Source organism: Gorilla gorilla, chromosome 7 (assembly GCF_029281585.2).
Source record: "Gorilla gorilla gorilla isolate KB3781 chromosome 7, NHGRI_mGorGor1-v2.1_pri, whole genome shotgun sequence".
Taxonomy (NCBI): Eukaryota; Metazoa; Chordata; class Mammalia; order Primates; family Hominidae; genus Gorilla; species Gorilla gorilla.
In genome coordinates, this window is record NC_073231.2 from 25,949,150 (window position 1) to 25,974,436 (window position 25,287).

At 52.0% G+C, this 25,287-nt stretch overlaps 1 protein-coding gene across 7 annotated transcripts in view; it reads right to left on the bottom strand.

The window, feature by feature from the left end:
• The window catches only part of GFRA2 (GDNF family receptor alpha 2), a 121,793-nt gene that overhangs the window by 62,634 nt on the left and 33,872 nt on the right, over window positions 1-25,287 (bottom strand). For 6 of the 7 annotated variants that reach the window (XM_055348262.2, XM_055348261.2, XM_055348260.2 and 3 more), the window contains exon 4: window positions 21,838-21,921. The exons of the other annotated variant lie outside the window; for it this stretch is intronic. In XM_055348262.2, coding sequence (XP_055204237.1) covers window positions 21,838-21,921 — 84 coding nt within the window. The remainder of the gene's footprint in view (window positions 1-21,837; window positions 21,922-25,287) is intronic. 7 annotated transcript variants of the gene reach the window in all.

The window sequence follows — 25,287 nt, forward strand, 5'->3', positions numbered from 1 at the left end:
ACAGCAGAAAAAGGATCCCAGGCACAGAGGAGAGCAGATGCAATCGCTGGGAGGAACTGCAAGCAATTCAATACGACTGAACATGAAAACCAAGGCAAGGACTGCCAAGACAAGGGCCTTCAGCCACGCTGGGGCATGTGGCCTCTCAGGCAATTCCTTGAGCTGCTACCAAACCATTCTGCCCAGGACAGAAGGATCCCAGGATGCCTGTCAACACAAGGGCTATTGTGGGGACACTGCCTCTAAGGGACAGGTTCTCTCCCAGGCCAGCCGTAGGACGCACCTGTCAGAGGCTGGCTGGCTGCTAGCTGGAGGAGTGGAGCGGCCGGGGGCCAAGGTGAGGAGAGACAACAGGAGGGACCCCAGAGAGGAGGTTAGCAACTGCAAGCGGAACAGCAGCTAATTTAGGGCTGCGGCTGCCCCCAGATTCCCCAGGTGCTCCGTTCCCACTCCTCTCAGCAGGTTCCTGAGCTACTGCTGGTGTAATTATAGCCTCCGTGGCTTCCATTTGGAGCTTGAATAGTGAAAGCTTTTGCTAGGGGGCAGAACGTGTAAACTCCTGGGCCAAAACTTGGTAAATTTCCTAGGAAACAAAAAAAATCAAGAAATGCAGCTCCTACCTGGTTACCAGGAAGATGCCCCGTGATCCTCCCAGCAGGAACGGGGTTTGAGTGGGCCGGATGACGGGAGAAAGGACCCCAGGAGCGGGCCTGGGCTCTGAGGCTCTGCCAAGCACCTCGCCAAAGAGGCAGCCTGCGCTGCGTTTTCATTATGAGGGAGATGGTGGGGTCAGGGCTGGGCACAGGGCCAGCCACTGCCATCTGCAGCAGAAAAACTGGACGCACACTCCTTCTGAGACAGCCACTGCCCTGCCACCTACCCTAAGGCTCCTGTCCCTCCTGTCAGGAAGGTGAGTCTCCACTGGGAAGAAGGAGGTGGGGGATTCTAAATACAAACCTCACCTACCAAGACCCCTCACAGTCCTTGCCTGGCACTGGGGCTACAGTCCCTGAGCTAAAATGTACAAAGGGCAGGAAATGGGGATTCAGGAAACCCAGCCCCCTCCGTCTCCCTGTCCTGATCTCCTGCACTGAGAGCTGAGACCACACAAGACCTGAGAGAGATTCCGGAGCTAGAAATTGATCCCAGTCCTGGGCTGGCCCTGGAGAGCCTGAACTCAACAGGTGCTCCAGCGCCAGCCCTGGTGGGTCTCCCAGGCTGGCTGAGAGCAGCCTTGATGGCCAAGGAGTAAATGGTAAACAGCTGCCCAAGGGAGAGGGAGGCGGGATTTAACACTTGGCCTTCTCCAAAACCTCAGTTAAGTCATCCTCCCACCCCCCACCGGCTCCTGGCCCTAGGGGACACTCTGGCTTCTTCATCTCCTCCCCTCCTCCTCCCTGGGTGAGGGCCAGACCCGGGGAGCGCAGCCAGCTGGGGAGCACAGCCAGCAGCAGAGGGGCAGGACAGCTGGGGAATGCACAACCAGAGGCTGCAGCTCAGCCTCCCCAACTGCCCTGCCCCAGCCACACCCAGCCCAGCCTCTCCTGTTAATTCCTGGAGTGCTGCCCTGAGCCAAGAGCCCATCTGCACCACTAGGCTGTGATTTCAGACACTGGAAGCCCCCACCCCCAGCAGGCAGGCATATGAGTGCTCTTTAAACTCATATTCTTTAAATATTTGTTTGGCTTTTATATTGAGCTGGGTTTACCAAATTTCAGTTCCCTATCTCGTTGTTTAATTGATTTTTTCTTTAAATTCCTTAATCCTTTTTTTTTTTTTTTTTGGATGGAGTTTCGCTCTGTCGCACGTTGTAGTGCAGTGGCATGATCTCGGCTCACTGCAGCCACTGCCTCCCAGGTTCAGGCGATTCTCCTGCCTCAGCCTCCTCAGAGTAGCTGGGATTACAGGCGCCTGCCACCACACTCGGCTAATTATTTTTTGTATTTTTTTTAGTAGAGACAGGGTTTTGCCATGTTGGCCAGATGGTCTCGAACTCCTGGCCTCTGGTGATCTGCCCGCTTTGGCCTCCCAAAGTGCTGGGATTACAGGCATGAGCCACCACAGTGGACCTAAATCCCTTAATTCTTAAATAATGAATCTGTTTAACTCCTTATTGACTCACCTTTTATGTTTTTCAATACCTATCTAGATTTATCCTAAATGATAACACCTATATTGGTTCTGAATTTTTCTAACCCATTAGAATGCAATAAATATAAAAATACATATTTGTCGGCCCCGTCTCCCATTCTAGCAGTGGTGTGCAATGCACTCGGAGGGGGAAGTCACTGGTTTAGAGAAAAGGCACTTGACCTCTGGTGCATTTGTGACTCACAGGCCCCACCAAGTCAGGAGCTCTGTGGCTGGCACCTGGGCATCTGGATTTCACAAGCTCCCTGTGATTCTGAGGCCACCTTCCAAAGACTGAGACCCAAAGCTTAGGGGAGGAGCAGGGCTGCCCTTGGCCCACTCCCCAAACACACACACACACACCTCACCCAGCACACAATTTAGCAAGCCCACCCTTCACAGACGGTGGTCTGTCGCCAGCTATTGTCACCTAAGCACGCCCCTCAACTGTTTCATCCCCCTCTGCCACCTCCCAACAGAGAGGATCTTCAAGGTAGACTTTCCAATCACAAATGTGCCCGTGGGCAGAAAGGAGAGGTTCCCCATCCTGTAAAGCTTCCCAGCCAATGGGGACCCAGGCGTTTTAACCACCCTTCCTGCCTCCCAGGAAACTGCCCCTCATCCCATTTGCAGCTGCAGTGTCCATCCCTGAGCCCACCCTGGGTCCCTGAACCAAGATGTGGAGCTCTACTACTTAAATAGGGGTTAAAGAACGTGGGTCCTAATTCTGTCTCTGCTTCTCCAAGCTGAAGAAGACCCCAGGTAAATCTTTGTGACTTTCTCGGTCTCATTTCTTTATCTGAATGATGACTGGTTTTGAACTGCCTAATCCCTTATATTTTGTGCCTCTCTCACTTACCCACCATCCCCAGTGCAAGACTCTCAGGGATGGAGGGCCAGGGAAAGCCCTGCTGTCTCACCTCATTCCTTTGAGCCGGAGCCACAGGTCCACCGTGGCAGGCTAAAAGGAGCCCACTCTGGTACTGTGCAAACTCAACAGCATGTGTGCACACCGAGGTACACACACACACACACACACACGAAGACACCCAACCATACCCACCTCTCCAGGAGCAGAACCAGAGTCCCTGCATTAGTAGCCGGTCAACAAATATTTTCATACACCAACTACATGCCAGGCCCTAAAATCCAGCTGTGTGCAGGAAAGAAAGAATCTTCCCTCTCCTACAGCTTTCACTCTAGTAAGGGAAAGACTGATAGTAAACACAAAAATATATAAAAAAGGTCGGCCGCAGTGGCTCACACCTGTAGCCCCAGCGCTTTGGGAGGCTGAGGCGGGCAGATCACTGGAGGCCAGAAGTTACAGCCTGGCCAACATGGCAAAATCCCGTCTCTACTAAAAACACAAAAATGAGTTGGGAGTGGTGGCGTGCACCTGTAATCCCAGCTACTAGGGAGGCTGAGGCAGGAGAATGGCTTGAACCCACGAGGCAGAGGTTGCAGAGAGGCAAGATCGCACCATTGCACTCCAACCTGGGCGACACAGTGAGGCTCTAGCTCAAAAAAGAAAGAAAGAAAGAGAGAGAGGGAAAGAGGGAAAGAGGGAGGGAGAGAGGGAGGGAAAGAAGGAAGGAAGGAAGGAAGCAAGGAAGGAAGGAAGGAAGGAAGGAAGGAACGAAGGAAGGAAATTTAAAGAAAGGAAAATAATGGAATTTAAAAGAGAATGACCAGCTGGGTGCAGTGCTTCATGCCTGTAACGCCAGCATTTTGGGAGGCTGAGGTAGGTGGATCAGTGGAGGCCAGGAGTTCAAGACCAGCCTGGCCAACAGAGTGAAACCCCATCTCTTCTAAAAATACAAAAATGAGCCGAGTGTGGTGGCATGTGCCTGTAATCCTAGCTACTCAGGAGGCTGAAGCAGGAGAATCGCTTGAAGCCGGGAGGCAGAGGTTGCTGTGAGTCAAGATCGCACCACTGCACTCCATCCTGGGCAACAGAGCAAGATTGCGTCTCAAAAAAGAAAAAAAAGAGAGAATGACCAGCAAATAAGAGAGGGCCTTTCCGAGGAGGTGACATCAAGTTGAGGTAGAATGACTAAAATGGCGGGCAGGAATGGACCACACACACAAAAACAAAAACAAGGTAAGAGAATTCCAAGCAAAGGAGGAGCAAGCACAAAGGTCCTGAGACAGCTATGAGCTTGGCACGTTCCTAATCAAAAGGAAGGGTAAGGTTGCCAGAGCTTCCTGGAGGAGGCAGAAGTTAGAAGAAGTAGAAGTCAGAGGGACAGTCAGGGGAGACCTTGCGGGGCAGGTAAGAACTTCAGATTTTATTCTAAAATGCAAAGCACTGGAGAGCATTAAGGAGGAAGGCACATGACCTCATTCACTGACACATGGAACTGAGGGTATATCTGAGGGTGTGAAGCAGAAAAGGAGACCAGTCACAGGCTGTTGAAGTAGCAGAAAGCTAGTGGAGGCTGGGGTGGGGTGGTGACTGCAGAGAGGGCAAAATGTGAACCCATTCTGCATATAATTTAGAGATAAAGCCAAGGATTGCTTGCATTTTGAGTGGGAGGAGAGAGAGAAATCAAGAAAACCTCTTGGATTTTTGGCCTGAGCACCAAGTAGATGGAGATATCATCTCACGAAAAAGGAAAGACTTGGAAGGAAAGAAGAGAGGCAGAATGAAATGGACTATTCTGTTTTTGACTTAAGTTTGAGATGTCTATTAGATGTCGAAGCAGGGATGTTGAATAGGCAGAAGGGTCCACAAGCCTGGAGTTCAAGAAAGAGGTCTGGGCTGAAGACACAAAACTTGGCATGGTTGATACTGGAGGAGGTTGTGGAAAGCCACATAACTCAGTGAAGCGCCATAGGTTGGGGATGAGAACAAAGAAGAGGAAACAAGTCAGGACAGAGCTCTGGGTCGCCTTATGTTCAATGGAGGCCAGAAAGGAGAGGACCTTTAGCTGGTGGAAAAATCAAGAGATGCTGATTTCACGGAAGGCAAGAGTTTCGAAAAGGAGGATGGTCAACTGACACCCGCCCAAATACTTAGGGGCATAAGGGTGAGCGGAGGGGCAACTCACAATGAGATGTAGAATAAATAAACTCTCAGCAGGGCTGGAAGGAAGACAGCAAGGGCGGGTAGAGAAAGGGAGGGTCCAGGAGCAGAGACTCCAGGGAGTTGCCCCTAATCCCAGCCCTCCCTGCAGGGTTAAAGCCACCACGACCATCACCTCCACACCTCATGCTGGATGACTGTCATCTCCACACCTCATGCTGGATGTGCATCACCTCCACACTTCACGTTGGATCTCCTCATGGAGCATCCAACCCCAGCCCGCCCTCAAGATCCATTTATTTTTTGCAACAAACACTTACTGACAACCCACTGTGTGTAAAGTAAGGCTGGATTGACGAATAAAACCACCAAGTCACCTGCCATCCTGGGGCTCACATTCTAGCTCAGGTGAGAGATCACAAGTAAACAGATGGAAACTTTCCCCTTTGGGTGTGGAGTCCCAGAAAAAGCAGAGACCCTGGTCCAGCAGTGGCTTGCGGGGAAGATGGAGGACCTGGCTGGGCCACTATCAGAGCAAGTGTGCACAGGTTATGTAACCTCTTTGAGCCTCACTTTCCTCACCTGCAAAACTGGGATAGAACATCCACCTGCCTTGCACAGAGGACTACGCTAAGAGAAAAAGGGACAATGTGGATGAAAATACCCCTTGCAGTTTCCAATCCATAGTACACAGGCAATAAATGCTTGTTTAAAAAGGTGTCACCTGGCTGGGTGCGGTTGCTCACACCTGTAATCCCAGCACTTTGGGAGGCCGAGGTGGGTGGATCGCTTGAGGCCAGGAGTTCGAGACCAGCCTGGCCAACATGGTGAAACCCCATCTCTACTAAAGATATGGAAATTAGCTGGGCGTGATGGTGCGCACCTGTAATCCCAGCTACTCGGGAGGCTGAGGCACGAGAACTGCTTGAACCAGGGAGGTGGAAGTTGCAGTGAGCTGAGGGCTGTCACCACTGTACTCCAGCCTGTGTGACAGAGCGAGACTCTGTCTAAAAAAATAAAATAAATAAAAAAAGTGTCCCCTGGCTGGAAAGGTCTTCCCTCCCATCTCACCTCTCTGGCTACCTTCACATTACACTGCCCTGCTAGGAAAAGAAGTCAGTCCCTTGTGCTCCGGCCTCTACACACTATGTGGCAAAAGATAAAATGGTCCGCAGTCTTCCCTTCCATGAGCAAAAGATCTTCAGGGCTTCCTCTGCTCCATCCCAAGCAAGATCTCGGGGCATCTTCCTCCCTTCTGGGCCCCCTCACCACCAGGAGTGGGGGCCAGGAACACCATACCATCTAGCTGGAAGCAATACATCAGTGTCCCCATCCCCAGGAGCTGGCAAGACCAATACCAGAGCCTTGCCTCCCAGTCCTCTCAGTTGTCAATCAAAGCCCAAGGATCCAATGGGACCTAAACCCTTGTCCCCTACTGCTCTGTAGGTCACGGTGCTTACCCTCCTCAAATCAGTCCTGGAAGTCTTAGTCCAAGCTTCTTTATAATCTCAACTTTCTTTCTGAACTTTCCCCTCATTCCCAGCCCTACCATGACACCAGGACCACCCAGCACTCTCCAGGTGAAGCTGCATTTTTGGAAGCAGGCTAACCCGCCAAAAATCAATTTGACGAATGGCAAATACACCGAACATCAATTTGAAATAAAATCAATTTGGAACCTTTCAAATTGCATTTTATATTTTGTCAAATTTTAACCACACTTAAATTTCTTTCTCCAAGTCCTCAAATTTCAGGTTAGTCTTAATTTTGTGGTTCTGACAATTAAAAATTTAAGTTCTATTCTTTCACATTCAAAGGAATTTTTTTCAACCTCTTTTGAGTGGTCTATTTCTTTTAAATATAGTTTTGGTATTTGGGGGGTTTTTTAATATTTGGGGTTTTTACCATTCCCATACAAATTCCCACAATGATGAGTTGGGTTTAATTTTGTATTTGTAACCATTAAAAACCAAATTTGAGGCATTTCATATTGATGTGATTAACCTAAATCTTTCCTCAGCATTTTTTATTTGATGGTATAGAGAATGGACATAGGATTTGAAGCACCCATCATAAGCTAAACTTTTGTTTACTGATTATGAAATATACTTTTCTCACCATAAGAAGTCCACATCAACTCATGACCCTTAGCTTCCCAAAAACTGAATATATCTTAAAATACAGCTATGAAGACCATTTGCAAAAATCTTCAAAAGCCATGAAAACCATTAAATGTGAATTTCTAAAACCATGAAAAATAATTCAAAGACTTAGTTTGGGTAAATCGATGCATTTTGTAAAATCAGTGACTTTGTTATTTACCATCCTAATTTTGAAAGAAGTGGCTATTGGGCAGCTCATGGATGGCTGGGGGCCTCCTTTCTCCTCATCATTTCTGCCCCATCTGTCCTCCTGGGAAGTTCATGTCATCAGCTGCCCCTACTCCCCTGGAGGCTGTCACTCACCAACCCTGCCATTCCCCTCTCTCAGGAATGACCTCACACCTGGCTCACCATCTCTGGTTCATCCCTTCCTGGGCACCATTCCTAGAGGCTTCCACTCAACAGGGACGGTCTGTCTGCACAACACTCTATCTGCCTCCAGTGATCTCCTCCTACCCTTAGCTCCCCACTGCCATAGTCATATCGTTGACCTTGACCTTCATCAACATCCAAATCCCTGCTGAAAGGTTGACATCACATCCCAACCTCAAGCCACCCTCTCCTCATCTTCCAGCTCCCTCTCTGGAATTCCCACTCCAGCAAACCCTCAACCACTCCCAGACCCTGACCCACTGACCCAAACACTTGCTCTCCCTCATCCGTCCCCCTACCCTGTCCTCAATTCCTCCTTACCCAGCCTACACTTCCCAGCCTGCATGCAACCCCCTGAGCTCCTCAGCCCCTCTCCTCCTCTCTTCCTCCATCATAGTCACAAACCAATAACCCCAGTGAAACCCAGCCATCCCCACTCCATGCTGGCTCCTGAGCAGCCAAAGGTCACTAGGTAACACACACACACACACACACACACACACACACACACACATACACACACACACACACACACACACACCCCAGCTGACTGGTCTCACTTTGAGGTCCCAATCTCAAGCTCCAAATGGCTTAAAGCAGCCATTTCTCACCTTCCCCTGTTTAAGCTGATTACCTTGTGTCTTGGTCTGTTCGGGCTGCTATAACAAATACCACAAACTGAGTGGCTTATAAACACATCACAGAAATTTATTTCTCATGGTTCTCAAGGCTGCAAAGTCCAACATCGAGGTGCTGGTGGATTTGGTGTCTGGTGAGGACTCACTTGCTTGTTCACAGACAGCCATCTTCTGGCTGTGTCCTCACTTGTTAGAAGGGGCAAGTGAGCTCTCCGGGGTCTCCTTTAGAAGCACACTAATCCCATTCATAAGGGCTCCACTCTCATGTCCTAATCACCTCCCAAAGGCCCCACTTCCTAAAACCCTTGCCTTGGGGCTTAGGATTTCAACCTATAAATATGTTGGGCAGCAGGACCAAATATTGAGACCATAGCACCTTAACTCATTATTTGATAAGAAAATAGATTTGGGCAGAAATGCCCTCACCTTGTCACCCACCAGTGACCAGTCTGTCTCACCTGCACATCCAGCTCTGCCTTCTCTCTGTTAGAAGGATCCAGCTCCAGCTTCGCCAAAGGCTGCCCTGCCATGCGTGCTGGTGCACGCCACATGGACCCCATCCCTCCTCACTTATTGAAGACATCACTCCTGAAATCGCCCCTTCCTGCTTACATCCTTCAATTCCACCCTCTCTCGGGATCTTTCCCAACAGGTACAAATGTGCCACCATCATTGCCTTTCTCAAGACAGAACAAAACCAAAAGCAAAGCCTTCCCTTGACCACGACCCAGCCCCCTATTTCACTCCTCCCCTTCCCAGCAAAGCTTGAAAGAGTAGATTTCTGGCTGCTGATTTTACCTTCTCCCTTCACATTTTCTCCTCCATCCTCCTCACGTCAACATTCCAACCTCACCCTCCAAGAAGAATATTCTGGCAAGATCATGAGTGACCTCCATGTCACTGAATTAGAAAGTCACTTCTCTAAACTTCACTGGCTTGACTTCTGGGCTGCATCTGACCAGGCTAACCACTTGCTCTTTCTTTCTTTTTCTTTCCTTTTATTTTTTATGTATTTATTTTTTTTGAGACACAGTCTTACTCTGTCACCCACGCTGGAGTGCAGTGGCATGATCACAGCTCACTGCCACCTTGACCTCACGGGCTCAAGCAATCCTTCCACCTCAGCCTCCTGGGTAGCCAGGACCATCCATATGTGCCACCATGCCTGCCAGTTTTTGTGTATTTTGTAGAGGTGGGGTTTTGCTATGTTGCTCAGGCTAGTCTCGAACTCCTGGACTCAAGAGATCCACCCGCCTCAGCCTTCCAAAGTGCTGGGATTATAGGTGTGAGCCACTACACCTGGCCCACTTCCCCTTTCTTGACACTTCTACTTGACTTGGCTTTTCTGACACAGCTGACTGATTTCTCCCTCCCTCTCTGGCCCTAGCCTCAGCTGCCTTTGCTAGCTCTTCCTCCTCTACTTGGTGAGACCCAGCCTCACTCTCTCCTGACTATATACCCTCCCTCCATGACCTCATGGTTCCGTGGCTTTAAACACTGTCCATATGCTAATCACTCTCAATCCATGTATCAACCCTGACCTCTCCCCAGAACTCCAGGCCTACATCTAACTGTGTCCTTGGCACTTCCGGGGGGAGATCTAATTGGCAACTCCACCCTAAAATGGCCAATACAGAACTCTTAATTTCTGCCCACTGAACTTCCCAATCTGTTCCTCCTCTCATCTTCTCCATCCTGGTAAATGGCACAAGCAGCTTCACTGTTGTTCAAGTACAAAATATCAAGTTATCCATAAATTCATCTCACTTCCTTTCAACTCCACCTCCAAAATATATTCCCAGCCCATGCATCCTCTCCATCTCACCTATGACCGTCTGCAGCAACCTCCTAACTAATCTCCCTGGCTCCACTCTGCTCTGTGCCCAGCCCCATGATCCATCCTCCACAGTGCAAGAGTCATCTTTTCAAACACATAGATCATACTGTGCTAGTCAACCGCCTCAATGCCTCCAATGGTTTCTCATCACTCTTCAAATAAAAGGTTCCAGCCACATGTGCTTCCCTGGGTCCCACCCTCCACGTGCAGGACCCCACCCGGGCCTTTCGCTAGCTGTTCCCTCTGCCATTTCCCTGATCTTCCCACGGCTGGATCCTTCCTGTGAGTCAGATTTTGTGGTTCCCAGTCACCTATGTCCCATCATCCTATTTTAATTCTCAGCTTGGCGTTCATCACTATCTCACATGTCCTGTTAATTTGTTTGTTGGCTTGTTTTCTATTTTTCTCTGTCTCCAACTAATAGAAGAAGAACATAAACTCCATATGAGCAGCACCCACCCATGTTGTTCGCTGATGTATCCTCAGCACCTCGAACAAGGCATGGCCCGCAGAGGGTGCTCAGTGAGTTATCTGGGGATAAATTCACACACCTTCCATCTGAGCCTAAGCTCCCCGAGTTAGCGCGGAAGCCTCCAGTCGCAGGACGCCCCAAACACACGAACCAAGTGCAGTCCACACATTCCTGTTACTGATCAGGCAAAGATGGCCTCCCTTTTTCTTTTTTTTTTTTTTTTTTTTGAGACGGAGTCTCGCTCTGTCGCCCAGGCTGGAGTGCAGTGGCGCGATCTCGGCTCACTGCAAGCTCCGCCTCCCGGGTTCACGCCATTCTCCTGCCTCAGCCTCCCGCGTATCTGGGACTACAGGCGCCCGCCACCACGCCCGGCTAATTTTCTGTATTTTTTAGTAGAGACGGGGTTTCACTGTGTTAGCCAGGATGGTCTCGATCTCCTGACCTCGTGATCCGCCCGCCTCGGCCTCCCAAAGTGCTGGGATTACAGGCGTGAGCCACCGCGCCCGGCCGGCCTCCCTTTTTCTAATGCCCCTCCCTGTTCACCCTTGAGCCCCTCTTTCCATGGCTCCCCTAAGAGGATGAACAGGGGCCTGGGGGGTCATTCCCCTGATGGTCGGAGCTGAGACTGTTCTGAGCCGCTCTGGCCCCTCCCTCCCTGTCCCTCCTTCCCTTCCTTCTCTGTCCCTTCAGACAGAAGGCCACTGCCAAAGACCCACAGCCACTCCCACACACACACACTGACACGCAAACACACACCACACCACACACACACAGCACCCCATACATTACCCCATACACACCTACACACACACACTACACACCACACACACTATATACACTACCCCATACTCATGTACACACACACCACACACACACCATACACTACCCCATACACACGTACACACACACATCACACACCACACCCCATACACTACCCCATACACACCTACACACACACCACACACACAACACCCCATACACACCTACACACACCACACACACTATATACACTACCCCATACACACGTACACACACCCCCCCACACACCATATACTACCCCATACACACGTACACACACACCTACACACACCACACACTATATACACTACCCCATACACATGTACACACACACCACACACACAACACACCATACACTACCCCATACACACGTATACACACACATCACACACACCCCATACCCTACCCCATAGACACATACACACACACCACACATACACTATATACACTACCCCATAAACACACAACACACCATACACTACCTCATACACACGTACACACATCTATACACACACTATACACACCACACTCCATATGCTACCCCACACACACCTACAAACACACCACACACACAACACCACATACACTACTCCATACACACCTACACACACACCACACACAAAACACACCATACACTACCCCATACACTGCTACACACACACCACACTCACACTATATACTCTACCGCATACACACCTACACACACACAACACACCATACGCTACCCCATACACACGTACACACACACCTATACACACACCACACCCCATATGCTTCCCCCTACACACCTACACACACCACACACACAACACCCCATACACTACCCCATACACTCCTACACACACACCACACACACACTACACACACACTATATACACTATCCCATACACACCTACACACATACACCACACACTACCCCATATACACGTACACACACACCTATACACACACCACACACACCATACCCCACTCTACCCCATACACACCTACACACACACTACACACACAACACCCCATACACTACCCCATACACTCCTACACACACACACCACATACACCACACACACCATACCCCATACACTACCCCAAACACACCTACACACATACACCTAAACACACCACGCAACACCCCATACACTACCTCACACACACCTACACATACCACACACAGCACCGCATACACTACCTCACACACACACCACACGTACACCACACACCTACACACACACCCCACATATACACCACCCTACACACACCTACATACAAACCATGCAACACCACACACATCCCATACACTACCCCACATACACCTGCACCCCATACACACCTACACATGCCATACACAATACCCCATACACTACCCCATACACACCTACACACACCACACACACCTATAAACACCCCACCCCACACATAAACCACCCCACACACCTACCTACCATACAGATACCATACAGACACACAACACCCCATATGCTACCTCACACACACCACCCCCACACACCTACACACACATATTATACATAACACAAACAGGCCATACACTACCGCAAACACACCTACACACACACCTACACACACATCACCACACACAACACCCCATACATTACCCTATACACACCTACACACAAAACACACACACAACACCCCACAAATACACCACCCCCACACACCTACACACACACCACACATAACACCCCATACATTACCCTATAAACACCTACACACACACCACACATAACACCCCATACATTACCCTATACACACCTACACACACCCCTACACACACCACACACCTACACACACCACCCCACACATACACACACACACCACCCCACACACACCTATGTACACACCATACACACACCACACAACACTCTATAAACTACCTCACACACACCCCCATACAACCACCCCACACACACCTACACACACAGTACACATACACACCACATACACAAGAGCCCATACACACCTACACACACCTATGCACACACACCTACATACACACCATCCTACACATACACCACCCCACACACACCTACATACACACACCACACACAACACCCCATACACTACCTCATAAACACCTACACAACACATTACCCCACACATACGCCACCCCACACACACTACACACACAACACCCCATACGCTACCTTACACACACCTACACACACACCACCATACACACACATCACTCCATATTACTTCACACACACCCCTACACACACAAACCGCCCACCCACACACTCCACACACACACCTCATGCACATCACACCTATGCATACCCTGTCCCACACACACATCACACCCACACACATACATCACCCCACATCCACACACACGCTAACACATACCTACACACACAAACACCTACACACACTCCACCACCGACACACATACATTACCTCATACACTTACTACATACCACACACAACCTACATACACCAGCACATACATTACACACACACTGCCATGCACAAAACCACCACACACACATCACAGGCACCCCATACACTATCTCACACACACCCCACACACACCACCACATACGTCACATACACACACACCACCTCACACCACCACACACATGCATCACATATACACACACCACCACGAACACCCACACATCACCGCCTACACATATCCACCATGCCCACACACACACACACCACCTCACACACATCACATACACACACCACCACCACATACACACACACCACTGCCTATACATATCTACCGCCTCCACACACACACCCCACCTCTCTCACACACACACACCCTACCATGCATATGCCATGCATACTTACACTCTCCACACACCAGGCACACACACATGTTCCCGTCACACAATGACCCCTCTCCCGCTGTTCCTCACCGTGCACGGGGGTTACAGGAGCGTGCAGGCATGGGTGGGAGGGGAATGCCCAGGGCACGTGCTCACATCCTGTTTTCTGAGCCGGAGTGATTGCAGTTGACGGCGAAGCCAGGGTGTGCTCAGGGAGCGCGGAGCCCCACCAGCGCCATCTCAAGAGCAGCACAGAGCAGGGGCGTCCGGCCAAGAGTCACCCCACACCCCAGCCACTGGCAGAGCCTGCCTCACACACGGAAGGAGAAGCAGGCAGGTGGCTCCCTGGAAGATGTTATTTGGAGGGTACCAGAAAATACCTTCATCCAAAAAAATCTCACTTCAACCACAGCACCTGAAATAGCACCATGAAAGAGGCTTTGGTTGTGGGAGGGGGCACTAAATTTTGTTCCCTCCTCGTCTTTTTCACAGCAATTTCTTCCTTGGACACAAAGGCAACCACAGATGAAGTCACCAACACCCTGCTCACACCTTAGTGCCAGCAAATCCTTCTACCAACTGACAAGAGCCTGAGGTCACTGGCGTTGACAGAGAGAGAGAGAGAGAGCAGATGAAAACAGAAGAGGGAAAATGTCGATCCCTCCAGCTCTGGTACCTGCGGAAAGGGAAGCTGCCTTCCTCCTGGCGGCCCCAAGTGCCGTGAGAGTCACTCGGTCACCTATCTCCACCTCCTGACAGTCCACCTCTTCCCGTCTCCATAGCCCCCACTCTCTTGCACCCCACACCTGCTCCTTGGCCATCAGATGAATTCTCCCTGAAAGGGGAGGTGTCGGAGGTGACAGAGCTGCAGCTAAAGCCCAATTTTCGTTGACACTCAGAGTCTCTGACAGCTGTTAGAAGAAGAATGTGATTTTGAAATTTAAATAACACGCTTCTGCATTCGGCTCAGGGAGACAACCTGAGGATAAGCAGTTTATCGCCCGAGCCACCATGAAGGGGGCAGGGAGAGCTGCTGCTGTTCTTCCAGTTCTTCCCTGCCCTCAGCCCCCTGTGCCCCCACCTCATCACAGGGCGGCCTCAGAAAGGGGTCTCTGAGAGGCACCAGCCTGACCTGCTGAAACATTAAAGCCCCTCACCGTCTATTCTTTTGCTCAGCAGCCCAAGGAGAGGAGGGGGTGCCTGCATAAAGGCTGGGTCTCCTGCCCCCGGGCCTGGGGTGCACAGAGGGAGCCGACCCAGGGAAGGCAAGGGGCTTCCCTAGACACCGGGCCGAGCAAAGCCGGGCCCAATCCTCCCACAGCCCCCACCAAGGCCACAGGGGTGTCTTCCTGGGAACTGATTTTTGAGTGCAGGGATAAGTCTCTCCCAACACCAAGGGCAGACCAGCTCCTCCCTAGGGACCCGAGACCCCTAATCAGGCAGTCATCCTGAGCTCTGTCATGGAGAAGTCCTGGACTGGAGCACCCCAGAGAGACCACTGTCCTGTCTGTCACAATGATCCCTGTTCACTGTTCCCTGAGCCCCCAGGCTCAAAAGACTTGGGGTCCCTTCATCACCCCAGGCTTAGCCAGGCCTCCTAGCCATGATGCCACCAGGAACATCATTCCCACATCGCACTTCCTCCTCTTCCAAGACTTCCTCAATTTCCCCAGGCATTGCTGGTTGCTGCCTCCCCTGAACTCTTGGGGCAGCACTTGGTCTACATTGCTACTGAAAACAAGCCACTTAGGGAGTGCCTAAGTGAGTATCTGCCTGTTGCACCACACAGTGAGGACACAGGTCTGATTCTCTTACAGCAGTGGTTGACCGTCTCGGGAACACACAGAGCACTCATTATTTACTGAACAAAACATGTTCCTCCGAGGTCTGGCCCCTGCCCTGCCCCTTCCATGATCAATTCCTGCACACCACGGCCAGGATCCACCCCTTCTCAATGCCCCAGATACTCCTAAGATGTCACACACATGTGACACCTCACAATTGCTTAGCACCTCCTGCAAAGCCATCAGCTCCCTCCAGTCAGCGAACGGTGATACCCTTCACCAGCACCTAGGGTGCTCCTGTGCCCTGGCACACTGCATGCCAGTGCTTGCAGGGCAGCTGGACTGCTCCACCTTACAGATAAGAAACATGAGGTTCAGGGGGTCTAGTGACCCTGAGTTCTCACAGTAGGGTAAGGCCAGGATTCAAAACGAGGACTAGCCGGCCTCAAAGTCCACATTCCAGCCGTGATGCCAGGATCCTCGGGGGCCATGTATTAGATACAAAGCACAGTGTCACACACACAGAGGACGCAGAGGGTGATGGCCACACAGGACACAGAGACCAACACGTACAATCGCACACATGCCCCCAACACGTGGCAGTGAGCACCATGATAAAGGACAAAGTGCTGTGGCACCAAGGGCCGGTGGTGGTTACCTCTCAGAGGCTGTATGCAAGGCTTCTTGGCAAGGGGTAGCGTTTGAGTGCTAGTTCCCTCCTCTCCTGAGCCCACCCTCCAAGAAGGACCACAGGAGCATCCAACGAGAACATCATTGGCCCTCTCCAGGCTCCAACCAAGCAAGATGGCCCACCCCAGATGCATGCTGGCCAACCACGGTAGACAATGCCATCTCTTCGACCTTCAGTTCACAAAGGCCACTGAGGCCAGGCCGCTCACCAGCCTCTATCTGTCCCTGTCACAGCACAGCACATGATGGCCATCCCCACCCAAGACTCTCTCTGAGCTTCAGGGACCCACGGCTCTCTGGAAATCACCTGATCACCTCTACTCCAGTCACCACCAAGCACTATCCCAGCGTGAAAGGTGGCCTCGAATCAGCAAAGGCACACACAGTTTCTAGAATGCCGGGTTCTAGGCTGGCCCAGCCACAACCTGCCATCGAACCTTGGAGAAATCAGTCCATACAAATGTTTTAAAAGCTAACCTGGCTTAGTGCAGCATGCCAGGCTCAGGCCAAGCACTCACCTGCACTATCTCATTTAGTCCTAACAAAAATCCTCAGAGGTAGGTGTTGCCATTGGCTCCAGGTTGGGCGAGAGGACAGGATTGGGGCTTAGAGGAGAAGCGCTTCAGAGGTGGGACGGGGATTGGAATCCCATCAACATGTGTGCCTTCCCTCTGGGCCTCAGTTTCCCCTTCTGTCAGGTGAAGGAGTGGGCCTCCATGATCCCTAAGTTCCCTTCCAGCTTCAGAAAGGATGCCCCATGCCCAAGCCTCTAGTCACACTTGCACGGCATGGCCAGATCCCAGAGCCCCTGCCCCTCACCCAGGATGCAGACACAGCGCCTGATGACAGCCAAGGCCATCTGCCCACCACTTCTCCCTGTCCTTTAGGCATGGCCCCAGTGGCAGTGAGGATGCCTCTGCCCAACCCGCCTAGTCCTCTTCATCACCAGTTTGATGTCCACCCACTTCTCCCTAGCTCCACAAGTCCACACCCCTGCTGGCTCCACACCACCCTTCCAGGTCCTCCTTCCCTCCGCAATCTCTCTTCCCCACCTTGGTTCCGCCCTCTCCTGCCTCCCCAGGTGAAACCAGCTGGGATTCAGCATTCACAGGGTCATGGAGCTGGGGATGAGGAGGATGCTCCACTTCAGCTCCTCAACCCCTGCATCCACCTAAACAACCTCCTGCCTCCACTGAGCACCCCAGGCAGACAGAGGATGACCCACTGCGCCAAGGCTGGCTCAGTCCCTGATGCGCCGTGGGCACTGTGCCAACATCCATTCCCACCGAACCCTCTTAGGGCATCACATGTCCATCTTACACACATAGGCACCACAGCTCAAAAAGGCCACAGTGAGCCCCAAGATCACACACCCCTAAAAAGCCGAGTCAGGATTTGAACCCAGGACCATCTGGCTCAAGGCCCGCGCTCTTCCAGGCACCTCCCTCAATACTGTCTCACACTTTCAAGGGCAGTTTGAATTGCTAGAAACAGGACAAAACTCACTTCCTCTCCATGAAATCTCTTCCCACATAGAAGGGGAGGGAAGGACATGTGGACACGTCCAACATCACTGTTGCTGTGACTCAGGACACAGCCACACTGCTCCCTCCTTCGCCCTGGACTCAGGACTCATTGACCCACTGCTGAGCCCAGGGCCTGTCAGGCAGCACTGGGCAGAGAGGAGGGAAGAAGCTGCCCTTCCCCAAGGCTTCTGGACATTAGAGGGTGTTGCAGGAATCCTGGCAGCTTCTTTGCAACAGAATCCCAGTACGACTTTCCGAGAACCCCAACAGAAAGAGATGAAGAAGAATACACGTTCCAGGAGGCCCCTATAACACGGCCCTGAATTCTCAGACAGGAGCTGGTAAACAGATAGTAGCAACTGAGTCCCAAAGACACAGGAGCATCCTCCCTGGTGTCCCACCTGGAGGTAGTACAACCCAGAAGCAGCCACCAAGACTCCATGCCTCCCTCCCTACCCATAGTCTTTCCCCACAGAGAAGTGAAGGGGGCAGCATGCAGACAATATGAGTTGGGTGGGGAGGGGCTTCCCACGGGATTTCATGCAATCCTATGGGGTGGCAGCCTTTTAATGCCAAAGCTCTAGTGCAGGTTCTTGGGATACTCACAACAAGACTTTGCAGCCAGCGTGCGACACACAGGTGGGGGATACATGTGCCCGAATATTGACAAGCAGGAGGCTCGTGATGGCCTGAGCATTAAGCTGGTCTGCTCACCCTGCCGCATCACCATTTTCTGTGTGCCTTGATGGGACAAAGGTTGGGAAGCACTGCTCCAAGCTCATGTCCTCATTCAGACACAAGATCTGGCACATGAAATGAGCCTACCCAAGATCCTACAGGTGATCTGTGGTGGGGATTGCATTGGAACCGCCTCCCAGCCCCCGTTCTCGCCTTCTTTCTGCTGAGCTCCTCACCATGGCCAGTTTGGTTTCTTTTCTCTGTTTTGGGAGGTTTTTTTGAGACAGGGTCTCACTCTTATCGACCAGGCTGGAGTGCAGTGGTGTCATTACGGCTCACTGCAGCTTCGAACTCTTGGGCTCAAGCAATCCTCCCACCTTGGCCACCAAAAGTGCTGAAATTACAGGCAAGCATGAGCCACTGTGCCCAGCACCAGCTTGGTTTCTTGGTAGCAGGGCCGGGGCCTCCCTACTCAACTATGTGCCCAAGTCTCCCCAGACACAGCTGCCTACTCACCTAACCCTAACGCTTCTCTGGGTGGAGCAGAGTCAACAGAGGCAATGAGGAGGGACCGGCACAGTCCCCAAAGCCAAGCCCTCATGGCAGGGAGTGGTCCCTGGAGCACAGAAACCCAGAGTTGCGTGGGGCCCAGTTATCTCTGGGCAGCAGGTAAAAGGGGGCTGATTCGGTGAGCTGCAGACCTAGTAACTTCCTCATTTGTCTTGTCAACATCCTGTCCCACAGAGTGGCAAGTCCATTAGGTAAAGATTTTCTGCCAGGAAGATACTTAAGCATGAGTCCAGGGAGCAGCAGGGGTGCGGGCTAAGGCGAGGATCTCTGCACTTCAACATTCAGGAGCAAGTCAAAGCTATTTATTACTGGAGGGCAGCCCAGTGTCACCTGTGCACGCAGTAGTAATCTGCCGGTACCTGAGCTTCACACAGAGTAGAACGTGGGTGCATCTGGCGGCCACCAGGGTGTGCCCACCATAGCATCCACAGGCCAATGGCATCCTCAACCTGCTTCTGAGCCCCAGAGCACTGTCTCAGAAGGAATGGTCCCAAGTGGATTTCTATGCAAAACTCATCAGGAAATGTGAGAATCAGAATGCCTGTGCGGGAAGGACTCTCAGCCCCATCCAGTCCAGCCCTTGGCCAAGACTTACCGTAGAGCTGCCATGGTGCCCACAGGCAGTGCCAGCATGGGAGCTGCTCTGAGCTCAGAGCCTCCGTTATGACCCCACTGGGGGTTATGATGCTGACAGCCCAGGGCAAGGTGCTCAACACAGCTGACTTTGAGGTCTCCACTCCATTCACCACCACCCCAACCACCGCCAGTGCCCAAGGCCATACCCAGATGGCCACCCACTGGCCAGTGCCTCCCTTCCTGGGCATCCAAGATTTCTCCCACTAGGGACACGTGTATCATGCCTGTTTCAATTTCCTAGAGCGTGCTTTCTCCACGGGAAGGAAGGGCGTCACCTCAAGGGAACAAAAGCTGGTTCTTGGGTGGACAAAAAGAAAAAGAAAAAGGAGATCTTACAATGGTTTATGGTCCTCCAAAACTCAAACCTTCAAGACAAAATGTTATTCCTTGGTATTTAATTTCTCTAGTTAGGAAGAATTATTTTTTCTCCTTGGAAAACAATAATGAAAAAAAAAAGAATGGTTGAGAAACATGGTCCTAGAGAGTTCTTTATTTGAAAGGGCTTAGGGTCTCACTGGAAATGCTTTCAGCTCACAGTTTACAGCAGTGCTTCTCAACTAGCAGTGACTGTGCCCCCCAGGGGACATCTGGCCTGCCTGGGGACATCTTTGTTGTCACAGCTTGCAAGAGCGTGGCTGGCATCCAGTGGGGCCGGGGACGTTGCTGAACATCCTCAGACTCACAGGATGGCTCCTCCCACAAGAAAGAATTAACCAGGCCAAAATGTCAATAGTGCTGCTGTTGAAAACCCCGCTTTAGAGCCACAGAAACTCCAGAAGATTTCAGACTGCCACAAAACTGCATGTAAACCAGATTTCCTGTGCTCAAAGATCCCTGAGAACAAGCCCCACTCTGGCCACCCCGGAGCATCAATCTCCAGCAGTCCCCTAGAGGAGCTCACCCCCCACCCCCACAGAGCACTCCCAAGACCGGAACCCCCTCCCCAGTGCCCAGGCAGCGTGGGCTGCCCTGGGTCCAGCGTCTCCCAGATGCCAGAGAGAATAAAGCCGAGAAGAAAGACCCCCAGAGCTTTACCTGGTCCCTACATGTGGAGCCTGGCAGACAAAGCTAGAACCCAATGCAGACGGTATCACTCCCCAGGGAGGATGGCACGGGGGGTGGCCTGAGGACCAGAGTGGCTCCTGCAGACACCTCCCTTCATGTGGTTCAAGAAGCAGAGCCCTCAAGAGAGAGGGAAAACCCAGGGCAGAACAGATCGTCATAGGACCAGTAATACCAAGCCACAGCTGATGCTGACTGATGCGGCGTGCTGAGCACTTTACCACCCACTGACCCACTTAGACCTCGCGGCAATCCAATGAGGTCGGTACGGTACTCTCCCATCACAGCTGAGGAAACTGAGGCCCAGACAGGTTAAGCAACTTGACGAAGTGGAAGAGCTCCAAAGCAGGAGAGCCAGGGAAGTGGAAAGAGGGAACAAGGGTAAGATAGAAGGGTGACACCAGGTTCCAGATTCAAGCCCTACTCCATGACAGCCACCTGGCCAGGCAATTTCCACCAACGCCTTGCTCCATAGAAGCACCCAGGGAGGTGGGCATCGTGTTCTTTACAGAGGAGGAACTGAGGCTCAGAACCGTTAAGGGACGAGCTGATGGGCAGCAGGGCCATCATCGGATGCCAGGATGCCTGTCCAAGCCCAGAGCTCCATCTGCCATGCCACAGGGACGAGAGGAGAACGGGCCAAGTCCCAGTGCGAGCTCACTTACCTGAGAAGATTGAAGCAAGCCTGAAGATGTCCGAGAGGCGGGAGGTCACCGGCTCATAGGGGGAGGCTTCGTAGAACTCCTCACCTGGAAGACAGAACAGGCATCAGATGCAGGCTCCTCCAGGCCAGAGCGCTGCCGGCACTTAGCAAATCTGCCGGAGGAAAGCTCTGTACCAGAGGAAAGCTCGTGCCACCCAAAGGATAAGACACAGGGCAGCCCTTCCCAAAGTGAAGAGTGCAGGACCAGGGCACATTAGCAACGAAATGTTTAGCATTTCATCTGGGCAGGTCTGTCTCCCCAACTAGAGGAGAAGCTCCCTGACAGCAGCTCAGAACTGCCTGACGCTTCTCTCTCGTGACCACCCTGCATGGCCAGCCCCCTTGGAAGGACTTGCAGGTGCATCTGGGGGAAGTGGAGCAATAGTGGCCCACGTAAGGCCAGGTATCAATTGCAGGATTTGAAGCCAGAATGCTCTCCACAATCATTCCCCATTTCACAAGAGAGGTCTCTGAGGTGGCCCGGAGAGGTGAAGAAACCTGCCTGAGATCACGCAGCTACTCCTGGAAGGGCCAGAGTTGGACTCTGCTGTCCTGGCCCTCCTACCAGCACCCTTTCCCATCACACCACGCCAGCTCCACCCAGGTCACTGAGGAGGACAGAATTTCCTCTTTGCCTCCCATCGTGTCACCAGGAGAATCTTGCTGGAGGGGCTGAAGGTCTGCTCAGTGGGTGGGCTGATCCCCAGCTTCCATCTGCATGGCCCCTCTCCTGCAGGGCCCTCCTGTTCTCCCCACCACCTGCAGGCTCCTTGGACCTTTCCTCGAGGCTTTGGGTGCCTTGGGGGCTCAGGAATGGAAAAGCAAGTGAATAACAGGAGATGGATGGCCCCCCAAAGACCCCACCACAGTGTCAGGAATCCCACCCTCCTCTGCTGAGGCCTCAGCGGGAAAGGAAATAGTCTCTTGAGATGTTATTGGTGAGGGGAAATTGATGGCTCATCACTCATCCTGTGTGTGTGTGTGTGTGTGTAGTGAAAAGCAGGGCACAGCCTCACAGACTCATTTCCCATCCAGGCAGGGCCCGGTGCCCAGGCAGGCACCCTCTGCCTAAGAGAGAGCACAGGTGGGGCAGCCTCTTCAGGGTTACCTGCAGCAAGGTATCACGGACCTGGAAGAGGGGCTTTGCAACCCCACTGCATGTGGTCATCCAGAGGCTGGAACTGGAGACTCAACTAGCCCCCTGCAGGCTCACCGAGCAAGGAGGCTGCCTGTTATTTCCGGCAGACCCCCAAGAAATGGGACAGCCCCAGAGGACAAGGAGGAAGCACATTCCCTGCATTAGGAACAGCCTCCACCTTTCATGTCACCTCCTAAAAGCAACCCTCACGCCCTGCAACACCCAGGACACACAGCAGGTGCCCAGCTGGAATTTGACAACAGCCTCATCCAAATGAGACTCTTTTTTTTTTTGTTTTTTGAGACAGAGTCTCACTCTCACCCAGGCTGGAGTACAGTGGCACAATCTTGGCTCACTGCTGCAACCTCTGTCTCCTGGGTTCAAGCGATCCTCCCACCTCAGCCTCCCAAGTAGCTGGGATTACAGGCACGTGCCACCATGCCCAGCTAATTTTTGTATTTTTAGTAGAGATGGGGTTTCACCATGTTGGCCAGGCTGGTCTCAAACTCCTGACCTCAAGCGATCTGTGCACCTCAGCCTCCTAAAGTGCTGGGATTACAGGCGTGAGCCACCGCGCCCAGCCAAGACGCATTATTTACGGCCCATATCTGATCCCACCTTCTCCTTGGGGCCTTTGGGCCCCTGACCAGCCTGGATGATCTCAATGTCCTCCACCCCACCTACTGGCACTTTAGACTCTTGAGAAACTCCTTGGGGTGGGGTTACCAGCCATTGCTATTTATTGAGGCCAAACAATATAGGAACTTAGGAAATCACTTTTACAATAAAAATAATGTTAGACTGCATTTTCCAGGTGCCAGCACTGAAAGTGCTTTATATATAGCTCATTTCATCCTCTTCACTACTCTGTGAGATAGACACTATTTTTCTCCCTGTTTGACTGATAAGGAGGAACAAGGAGCACAGAGACATTAAGTAGCTTGACCAAGGTCACACAGCTAACAAGCAACAGAGGCAGGGTTCACACCCAGGCAAAGCCCAAGTGCTTCACTGCTATGAATACTGTCTCCCAAAATGCAGAGTGTTATCGGAACCAAGTCATTCCTAAATAAGTACTGTTGTTCCCCTTTTCCCAAGATCAGTCTTCTGTCCGCCAGATGGTCCCCCGGGGTGGTGGGGGGGCCTGTCCTTCCCTGCTGCATCTAGAGCAGCCATGGGCCTAGGTATAGTTAGGCCAGTCTGATTAACGGGGTGGGGGTGGCAGGGTGGGAACAGCCTCTTCCAGAACTGATTTGGAGGGGCCCAGCCTCTTTAAGGCAACTTGTGTAGCCTGTTTCTGCCACAGAATTCACCAGTGAGAAATCCCGAGGCGTGAGCCACTGAAACCAGAGCCAGAATGTCAGATTCTGGGAATGGAAGAAGGCTTTGCTCTTCACCTTTGGACCAAAGAACACTGAATTTCAGTGTCACCTTTGCAGAAGGCAAGAAACCTGGTCTCAAAGCCCCCATGCAGCCAACAGTGGCAGCCCCGTGTAAATACTGGTAGTGGTAATGGCAGTGAGGAAAATGGGGCCCAGGCCGTGGGATCGCCCTCAAGACAGTGAAAAGGGACGTGGATAAGGAGTCGGGGCCCTGGGACCCACTCTGGGTCCTGCCACGAGCTTGCTGTTTGCCCTGGGAGGCCATCTCACCCATCTATGCCTCAGTTTCCCTGCCAGATGGTAGGGGTGAGCCCGAATGATCGCCAGATCCTCTGCAGTTCAGACTCTAGAAGTTCAGCAGCCACGTCTTGCAGTCACATTCCCACCCCAGCCCTCTCTCCATCCTCCCCACTGCCACCACGGGCTCTTTGCACCTGCTGTGCGCCTCAACTGCATACTGAGAGCTAAGTCCCAGGAAGGCGGAGCAGAGCCCCATGATAAATCACGCCCACCAGCAGGGGCCAAGGAGAGGCTGAGAATCGGAAGGAAAATCCAATCCCACACACATCGCTCCTCTCAGCGATTCTTGCCCTCTCCGCAGCCCCAGGCCTGCATCAGGTTATTAAATGTTATCAAGGAACAGGGAGGAAGGACTCGCAGCCTCCCTCAGGGAGACTGCTCAACAGGCCATGGACGCTTACCTCTCAGGTAGACCCCACCACTCACAAGAACACTACATGGAGGCCTCCTGGCTTCCCCCGGTCAGCCCTGGGCAGAAACTACCTCTGGGCTCCCAACACCCAGGAGAAGGTAGAATTCCCCTACAGAGAAAAGATGCAGTCTTCTATGGAAGGAAAAAAGTAAGGGTGTATTTTCTAGGCAGGGCCCAGAG